We start from the raw sequence: 9396 nt of genomic DNA, 5'->3' as shown, positions 1-9396 counted from the left end.
CTTCCCCCCCCCCCCCCAAAAGGAAATTTCAGTCCCATGAGTTCAAGGTCAGCCTGGGCAATTTAACATGACCCGTCACAAAAAGTAAAATGAGGAAATCAAGTGTGGTGATTCATGCCTCTAATTCCAGCATTCAGAGATGGAGGCAGGGGATCAGAAGTTCAAGGTCATCTTCAGTTACATAGTGAATCTGAAGCCAGTCTGGGCTATGAATGAGACAGCCTATGCTGTCCAGAAGTGAGACACCAAGCCCAAGACACATGCCTTCCAGCCGCCAGGTGTCAGCCTTGCATGCCTACCTCAAGGTCAGGGGGCTCTGGCTCCCCCAGGCCACCGCTCACAGAAGGAAGAGGTGGTAGAAGGAACTGCCAGCCCTTCAGGGACTCTGCAAAGGCTGTCTCTGGGAAAGGGGGTCCCAGATCAGGTCTGTCCAGCTTCGAGGCAGGGAGGTCACAGGCTGTGCTCTGCAACAGGGGCTGCTGGAGCTCCTGCAGGCTAGGGTTGTCCATGTCAGGACAGACTGGCAGGGCGTTCCTGGAGACGGCAGGAAACAAATTCAAGCTCTAAAGGAGCCTTGCATTCTTCCATCACCCCCTGCACACCCCTCAGATCCATTTTACAGATAGGAAAACAGGCCCAGAGAATAAAAGTGGTTGACCTAACTTACATAGACAATTCAATTCTGAGATTCTCTTAGGCACAAATTACATACCTGTTGCGTACTTACAGTTAACTGTGACTTGCACACTTGCTTGTCATGAGTCCCCTATGCACACATACACCCTCAGCCAGGCTCACATGCCCTAGCAACGAATTCAGGCCCTGTACATCCCCCCCTCCTATAATACACAAACCCATCCGCCACCCACAGTGACCCTGTATCTTCACCCTAGTCCACAGACAGTACAGCGGCCACTCCCATTTACCAAGGCCCTTGTCACCTACCTGGGCCACAGAAGCCCACCCCCACCCCCACACAGTCATCTGCCAAAGGACTCCATGCACACTCGCTGCAAACATCGGCTCCCCCAAAACATGCCCGAGGTGGAGTCACCTCGTATCCAGGAGCCACCTTGCACAATCCTCATCTTCGCAGCTCCTGAAAACACACGCATTCCGCACACCCTCCATGCACAGACTGCCATCCATCACCCCCACGCTTCCCGGCTCGCATCGCTTCCTTTACACAACCTACCCTGCTGGGCCCGGGTCCTGCACCTCGCCCATCTCCCCACTGACCTGCACCAGCCCTTTGCCTCAAGACGCCCCAAAGCCCATCACACGTAGCTCACACTCAACCAGAAAGATCCTTCTCGGTCTAAGATCGCAAGCCTTAAGCTCACTCCAAACCTCAGTGGAGCCCAGGTCCTCGCCAAAGGTTCGCCCCTATCCCCCGCATGCCCCCAAGGCCCGGACCGGGGGGAGGAGCAATGTCCCCACCTCCTCCCCTCACTGCCCACGCGCTCCACTTCCTGGGCCTCGCAGTACACCCGCCCCGCCCTGCTGCTCCGAGCTGGGCAAACCTGAACCTAGCGATCAGGTCTCCCGGACACCCACGCGGGGTCTGAGAGCTGCGCAGCGCTCGGGTCTCCGCGTCCCGGACCCGCAGCGCGCAGAGGAGAGGAGGGGCGGGCCACAGCTCCAGACTCCGCCCCCCTACCGAGCCCGGGGAGGGGGCCTTGAAGGCCAAAGTCAGCGTCCTTCAAGACGGATGCCAGAGACTGCAGCTTCTCCTCCCTGAGCCCAGATTCAAACCTGCTGGTCAAAAGATGTGGCGCCCCGCAGTAATCCAGGTTGTTCCTGGCTTGACCCCCTCCACCACCTTCACCCAAACCGCATGGGCCAATAATAGCCAATAATAATAACAGCCACTGTAGCTATGTGTCCTTTGTGTCCTAGTCTAAGTGCTTTAAACATACGATTCCACATTTATTCCTCAGAACAACTGTAATAGGCACTACCATGTATCGCCTCGTTTTTAACACATGCAGGAAAGAGGCACAGAGAGGTGAGGCAACTGACCTGAGGGCACACAGCTAGTTCAAAGATGTTATCCCAGGCTGTGTTCAGTGCTTTCCATTCTCTGGGGCGTTCACGTCTCTCAGCAACTCTGTTTTCATCCCTGCTTTGCAGGTGAAGAAACTGGGGCTGAGAGGGGCGGGCTCACTTGCCAAGGTAAACAATGGGTACCCTGGGCAGCAGACTAACCACAGCTGCATTTCTTGCTGACCCCCAGGGGAAAGAGAGAAGCTGGGGGTCTACATACACCCAAGTCCTGGGCAGGCTTTTCAAGGCACTTGCTGTGTGATCTTTGGACTGTTGCTTCACCTCTCTGAACCCCAATTTGTCTGAAAACTCAGGAAATACTCCCAGCCTCTTAGATGTGATGAAATTTTATTTTATCTATCTATCTATCTATCTATCTATCTATCATCTATCTATCTATCATCTTTCATCTATCTAATCTATTTATTTAATTTGTCTTTTTGAGACACAGTCTCCTTGTAGCCCCAGCTGGTCTGGAACTCACTATATAGACCAGGCTGGCCTCAATTTCACAGAGATCCACCTGCCTCTGCCTCCCAAGTGTTGGGGTTAAAGTCGTGCGCCAACACGCCTGGCTGTATTTTAAAATTGTATCTCTTTGCTGTCACATTTATAATTTGCCGGTGCAAGCCTGCGTAGAGGTCAAAGGACAAACTACAGGCATTGGTGCTCTTCTCTACCACGTGGGTTCCAGGGAGCAGACTCGGCATCAGGCTTGGTAGCAAGTTCCTTTACCTGCTGAACCATCCTGCCAACCCAAAGTATGTATTTAGATTAGGTGCAATAACACATCCAATATTTACCCAAAGCCTGGTAAACACTTTGAACATGTGCAATGTTTGTATCAATGTTATTAGTCATAATCCACGTCCATTCATCTGACCAGAGACACTCCTGGCCCTCCAAGCCGCCTCCTCCTTCAGGAAGCCCACCAGCTTGCACTGCCTCCCTTCCATCTGGCCAGATAGGAGGATTCCCCAGCATAATGTTGGGCCAACCAGAGTTCCCTTGCTCCAGGGCACCAGGGCACGGTGCCAAGAGTCCAGACGCTCGAGCTGGCACAGGCCCCACTTCCAAGAAGAGCAGATGGCATCTGGGAGTGTGCTTGGCTCAGCTGGTGTTTCTAGCAACTGACAGACAGGGAGACCCATGGGAGGGGCGATGCCAGGGGCAGGGGGCTGGATGGTTTTCCCAGAGGATAATCCATCATTTTCTAGCTTCTTGACCTTGCTCTAGTTGTCATTTTCATATTGCAATGTAAGAAAGTACATGTCTTGGGTTGATGCAGTGCTTCCAATTGCTCCCATCAGCCTCAGCTCCATTAGGCCTGGGATTTATTCTCTTATCACTGGGGCCTAAAACAGTGCCTGGCTCAAAGAGGCCTTCTTTTTACATATTTGTGGGATGAGGGCATGAATTCTCACCAGCCTCAATTTTCCATCAAATTGCTGAGTTAAGTGAACCTCCATCCACCTCTGTCCATACCAGAGATGAATTTCCATCCAGCTAGATCCATGGCTACCTGTAGAGTCCCTTCCAGGCCAGGAGAGGCTAAGGGTCTTAGAGTTTGTGACAGGCATAGAATGTGGTTGGCTTTTTGCTTGTTTTCTTTTTCATTGTTTAGATTTACTTTTTTGAGGGGTGTGGGATTGAATGATTTTGTGTGTGTATGTGTGTGTGTGTGTGCGCGCGCGCGCACGCACACCTCTGTGTTACTAGAGGATCAAGGGATTCCTGCATGCTAGGCAAGTGCTCTAGCCACATCCCAGCCCCTCACTGATGAATTCTAAGAGGTGCTTTACCAGTGAGCCAAGGCCCCTCCAGCCCCTCAAGGTAGATTGGAGGCAAATGTTCTACCAATGAACTATGCCCTGAGCCTTTCACTGGTAGATTCTAGGCAAGTCCCAATGAGCCATGCCCCAGTCCCTCACTGGTTGATTCTATGTCCCCTAACATGATGCTCAGAGGATGCAGTGTTACTTCTGTGGTTTTCCTGCTTAACATGCATCACTCAGACACAATTATAAAAATCTTGAGACAGGCTGGGCATGGTGGCACATGCCTTTAATCCCAAAACTCAGGAGGCAGAGACAGGCAGATCTCTGTGAGTTTGAGGCCAGCCTGGTCTATATAGTGAGTTCCAGGCCAGCTGGGGCTACAGGAAGACCCCGTCTCAAAAAAAAAAAAAAAAAAAAAAAAAATCTTGAGTCAGAGAATGTAGTTCAGTTGATAGAATCCACCAGTTAGGGGTTGGCACTGGCAAAGAGGTTAGGAATTTAAGGTTTAGAGACAGAATCAGACAGACTGGTGATCAATTTGTCAATTTGGCTAAATGTCTATGATTTTACTCTAATTTTTGCACCTTAAATAAATACCTAATAATATTACTCTCTTCATAAGATGTCTGAAGAGTCAAGGGGATAATGCATTTAAAAATGGCTAGTTAAAAGAAAAAAAGAGGCCGGGTATGGTGGCGCACACCTTTAATCCCAGCACTTGGGAGGTGGAGGCAGGAGGATCTTTGTGAGTTCGAGGCCAGCCTGGTCTACATGGTGAGTTCCAGGACAGCTGGGGCTACAGGGAGACCCTGTCTCAAAAAAGACAAAAAAAAAAAAAAAAAAAAAAAAAGAAAAAAGGAAGCAGGGCATGGTGGCGCACGCCTGTAGTCCCAGCAGTTGGGAGATAGAGGCAGGCAGATCTCTGTGAGTTCTTGAAGACCCAGGTTCAAATCCCAGCATTCAAATGGCCACTAACAACTGTGTACTCCGCAGGCATTGCACAACACGGGTGCACTTACCTACATGCAGGCAATGCACATATACATATAAAATTAAAAAAAAATTTTTTTAATTTAAGGTTGTCGCCGGGGGTGGTGGTGCACGCCTTTAATCCTAGCACTTGGGAGGCAAAGGCAGGCAGATCTTTGTGAGTTCAAGGCCAGCCTGGTCTACATACTGAGTTCCAGGACAGCTGGGGCTACAGGGAGACCCTGTCTCAAAAAGACCAAAAAAAAAAAAAATTAAAGTCTACTGGTAAAATTTTTTAATATTTATTTTTATTTTATGTGTTGTATTTTATGTGTCTTTTACCTGCATGTATGTATGTACACCATATGTATGCCTGGTACCAGTGAAGGCGAGGAAAGGGCACCAGATCTCCTGGAAGTGGAGTTACAGGCAGTTGTGAGCTGTGGGATGTGGGTACTAGAAACCAAACCCAGGTCCTCTGAAATAGCAGCAGGTGACCTCTACTGCAGAGTCATCTCTCTAGCTCTGTGAAGAACAAAGTTTTTGAAGAAAAAAAGGGAGGGGCTTTCTCTGAGGTGCCTCTTTTCAATTTCTTCCTCATTTAAATTTTTTAAATGTTTTACGTGGGGGCTGGAGAGATGGCTCAGCGGATAAAACTGCTCTTGAAGAAGACCCGTGTTCGAATCTCAGCACCCACATGGCAGCTAACAACTGTCCGTAACTCCAGTTCCAGGGGATGTGACAGCCTCTTCTGTCCCCTGCAGGTATTGCATGACACGGGTGCACTTACCTACATGCAGGCAATAGATGCATACACACACAAAAAAATTTTTTAAGTTTTATGTGTATGCCATATGTGTGCATGTTCCCACAGAAGCCAAAAGAGGGTATCTGATGCCCTGTAGCTGGAGTGACAGCCACCCGACCCTGGGTGCTGGGAACCGAACTATGTTCCTCCGGAAGAGCGGCAAATGCTCTTAAGTACTGAGCCATCTCTTCAGCCCCATCATCTTCCTCATTTCTTATCCTCAACCCACCCCCATAATTCAGAATCAGCACTAAGAGTAAACTTGGTAGCTCTGAGGAGGAAGTTGGACTTGGTCCTTGAGAATTCTGGGGGAACTCTGAAAGGTAAAAGGAAACCGACTCTCCAACTGTCCCAGGGTCAGGATAAGGTCCTGGTTTCTTGTTTGTTTTTACACCCAGTTATAAGGCAGAGGCGCACAATGGCCTGCGGGGCTCCCTCTGGATGCCGGCTCCATCCTCTGTCACGCAGTCCCGAACAGGAAAGGATGTTTTGTTCTGTTTTTATGAAAGGAGGCACGCAGCATCGATAGATTTGCTTACTGAGTGAAGAAAGTACGGAGAGAAACAGTTGCCGCTCGAACTTCTTTAGTCAATCAAGATGGAGCGGTCCAGCCATACCCCCACCCACAGGCGGAACTCAGGGCTGGAGCTAGAAAGACACAGTTTTCCCAAAATGGACAGAGAAAGAAAGCGTCCATCACAACTGCGCCCCGCCTCCGGAGGGCAACGAGCACCAATCAGCAGCGCGCAGGGCGGGCGCAAGGCCAGGGGCGGAGCTTGTGTTGCCCCAGCAACCACCGGGGAACCCCCAAGGCTAGCGCGGCTGCGGCGATATCACGCCCTGACTCTGGCTCCGCCAGGAAGGTCCTGGGTAGGGTGCGCGCCTAGCTTCGAGGACGCCCGCGGACAAGGGGACAGCTCAGGCCCATGGTCCACCATCCCCGCAGCCGCCTTCGTTTCTAACCGCTAAGTACGCAGAGGTAGGAATAACGCATGCGCGGCGCCTAGGGGCGGGGTTAAAGCAGCGCTGCATACAAGACGCATGCGGCTTTTGGAGCTTGGCTGCTCTCCTGCGAAGGGGGTGGGACCTTACGCTTGAGGGCGGGGCCATAAACTCCTGGGGCGGAGCTTTTAAAGGGACTGAACCTTAGGAAGTTTATAATAGGCAGTGCAGAATTAGGCACAGCCCACTCCCCACCCTGGACCTCAGAGTGCCTTCCCCATTTTTCTTGGGCTTTTCTGGGAAGGTGGCTTGTGTCTGTGGTTAAGACCGCATTGTTGGGGCTGGAGGGATGATTCAGTGGTCAAGAGCACTGACTGCTCCTGCAGAGGACCCAGGTTCTATTCCCAGTACCCACATGACGGATAAAAACCGTCCTTAACTCCAGTTCCAGGGTATCCAAGGCCTTCTTCTTACCTCCACGGGCATTGCATGACATGTGTGCACTTTACACACATGCAGGCAATGCACTCATACTCACAAAATAAGAATGATAATTAAAAAAAAAAGACTACATTGTCACTGGGTTGATGAAATTAGCTTGGAATCCTAGTACTGCTCTTTACTTCATGAGCCTCAGTTTCCCCATCTGTGGGAATGATAATACACTTACCTCACAGGGTTGTGATGGAATTTTTTCCCTCCTAGAGCCATGGCTGAAGTGCACGTGATTGGACAGATCATAGGGGCCACCGGTTTCTCTGAAAGTAGCCTCTTCTGCAAGTGGGGTATCCACACAGGTATTCCTCTCCCCCCATCACCCCAGGCCTAGTTTATGTCCCAACCCATAACCACTTCCCATAACCCAAGGCTCCATATTCTTTCCTTGACTCTCTGATGGCCCCTGACTCAGACCACACTGTCCCCTTTCTGTCCTTTGTCTGGGGTAGTCCACTCTCTGAACACAGCACACAGCCCCTAAGGATATGGGACTGTAAGATAGATCACACAGACACACAGACAGACAGACAGACACACACACACACACAGTAGCAGTCCTCAAAGCTGGATGTGGTAGTAAACATCTGTCATTCTAGCACTGAAGAGGCTAAGGTAGAGGATTGCAGGTTGGAGGCCAAGCCTGGGTTACATGCAAGAGACCCTGCCTCAAGCAAAAGAAAAGAGCGTAAAATAATTATATTATCATGTGTTAGGAAGAAAATAAATGGGGTGATTAATAGAGCCTGGCTTGGGATAGTAGGGTCAAAGGCAGAGGAGGACTTTCTGTGGAAGTGGCACCTGAGTTGAGCCCCAGGATAAAAATGGTCAGGAATAGGGACGTCCAAAAAAGGCCTTCTAGGCAGTCAGTGCAAAGGCCCTGAAGTGAGGAGATGGAGTGGAACCAGTGAAGCCAGAGAACGGTGAGGGAAAGAGTCATGACATGAATCAGGGAGGAGCAGGGCCACACAAGGGGCTTCAGGGTTATGGTGGGGGGTCTGAAAACTGGGGTGAGGTAGGTAAGATTAAGAGTTTCAGAGAGCCAGGCATGGTGGCACATGCCTTTATGCCCAGCACTCAGAAGGCAGAGGCAGGTGAATATCTGTGAGTTCAAGGCCAGCTTGATCTACGTAGGGATTTTTAGGCCAGTCACAGTGACATAGTGAGAACCTGTCTCAAAAAAAAAAATTGCGGGGGGGGGGCACTGGCGAGATGAAGAGATGGCTCACTGGTTAACTTGTCGCTCTTCCAAAGAACCCAGGTTCAGTCCCCAGCACCCACATCACACAGTTCACAAATGCCTATAACTATTTTAGATGATCTGATTCCCTCTTCTGGCCTCCACAGGCACTGCAGGCACAAGGCGCACATACAAACAGGCATACACAAGAGGCTGGAGAGATGGCTCAGTGGTTAAGAACACTGGCTGTTCTTGTAGAAGACCTGGGTTCAAATCCAAGCACCCACATGGCAGCTAACAACTGTCTGTAACTCCAATTTCAGGGGCTCCAATGGCCTTTTCTGTCCTCTTCTTGCATTGCATGACATGGGTATACTTACATACATGCAGGCCTAATACTCATAAATAAACATAAACATTTTTTTTTTGCCTTTTTGAGACAGGGTCTCCCTGTAGCTCCAGCTGTTCTGGAACTCACTATGTAGACCAGCCTGGCCTTGAACTCACAGAGATCCACCTGCCTCTGCCTCCCAAGTACTGGGATTAAAGGCATATGCCACCATGCCTGGCCCAAACATAAACATTTAAAAAATAATATATATATATATCAGACACACACATAAATTTTAAAATAAGAGTCCCCGAGAGCAGATTCAGTGAGTTTGTTGTCTGGTATAGCATCTGGCATCTAGCACTCAGTACATGCTCCCCACTCTTGTTACCCCTCACTTAGGGTCCCTGTATGTTTCTTGATGTGCTCCTGGAGTGTACTTTGGTCTCTTTTTAGTCTTTGGGCTTGGCCTCCAAATGTGGGGTAAGAATAATAATAAGCGCCAGGTGTGATGGTGCATGCCTTTAATCCCAGCACTTGGCAGGCAGATCTCTGTGAGTTCAAGGCCAGTCTGGTCTACATAGTGAGTTCCAGGACAGCTGGGGCTACAGGGAGACCCTGTCTCAAAAAGACCGGAAAAAAAAAAGAATAATAATAAGCTTGGTGTGGTGGTTGGTGCATGCCTTTGACCCAACACTTGGGAGACAGAACCTTCTCTGTGAGATTGAGGCCAGTGTGGTCTACATAGTGAGTTCCAGTTCCAGGCCAGCTGTGGCTACGTGGAGACCCTGTCCAAAAAAAAATTATATATATATATATATATATATATATATATGGAATCTCAGCA

The 9396-nt window shown here is 49.7% G+C and overlaps 2 protein-coding genes across 11 annotated transcripts in view; one reads left to right on the top strand and one right to left on the bottom strand.

Annotated features, from left to right (window-relative positions):
* Tmem91 (transmembrane protein 91) overlaps nucleotides 1-1663 on the bottom strand; it is a 4856-nt gene extending 3193 nt beyond the window's left edge. For 3 of the 9 annotated variants that reach the window (XM_008855000.3, XM_017794844.2, XM_029557128.1), the window contains exons 1-2: nucleotides 1524-1663; nucleotides 300-534 (exon numbers count right to left, since the gene is read on the bottom strand). In XM_008855000.3, coding sequence (XP_008853222.1) covers nucleotides 300-509 — 210 coding nt within the window. In that variant the 5' untranslated portion in view covers nucleotides 510-534; nucleotides 1524-1663. The other 6 variants (XM_008854999.3, XM_008855003.3, XM_008855002.3 and 3 more) reach the window with 6 other exon arrangements.
* Nucleotides 1664-6351: 4688 nt separating this feature from the next.
* The window catches only part of B9d2 (B9 domain containing 2), a 9576-nt gene continuing 6531 nt past the window's right edge, over nucleotides 6352-9396 (top strand). The window contains exons 1-2 of one of the 2 annotated variants that reach the window (XM_008854995.3): nucleotides 6352-6570; nucleotides 7249-7340. In XM_008854995.3, the coding sequence (XP_008853217.1) occupies nucleotides 7253-7340 (88 nt within the window). In that variant the 5' untranslated portion in view covers nucleotides 6352-6570; nucleotides 7249-7252. Of the gene's footprint in view, nucleotides 6581-7248; nucleotides 7341-9396 lie in introns of both variants that reach the window. The other variant, XM_008854994.3, reaches the window with a different exon arrangement.

The sequence above is a fragment of the Nannospalax galili genome, unplaced genomic scaffold (assembly GCF_000622305.1).
Source record: "Nannospalax galili isolate Female #2095 unplaced genomic scaffold, S.galili_v1.0 scaffold1687, whole genome shotgun sequence".
NCBI classification, from domain to species: domain Eukaryota; kingdom Metazoa; phylum Chordata; class Mammalia; order Rodentia; family Spalacidae; genus Nannospalax; species Nannospalax galili.
This window is presented reverse-complemented; position numbering and strand designations above follow the sequence as displayed.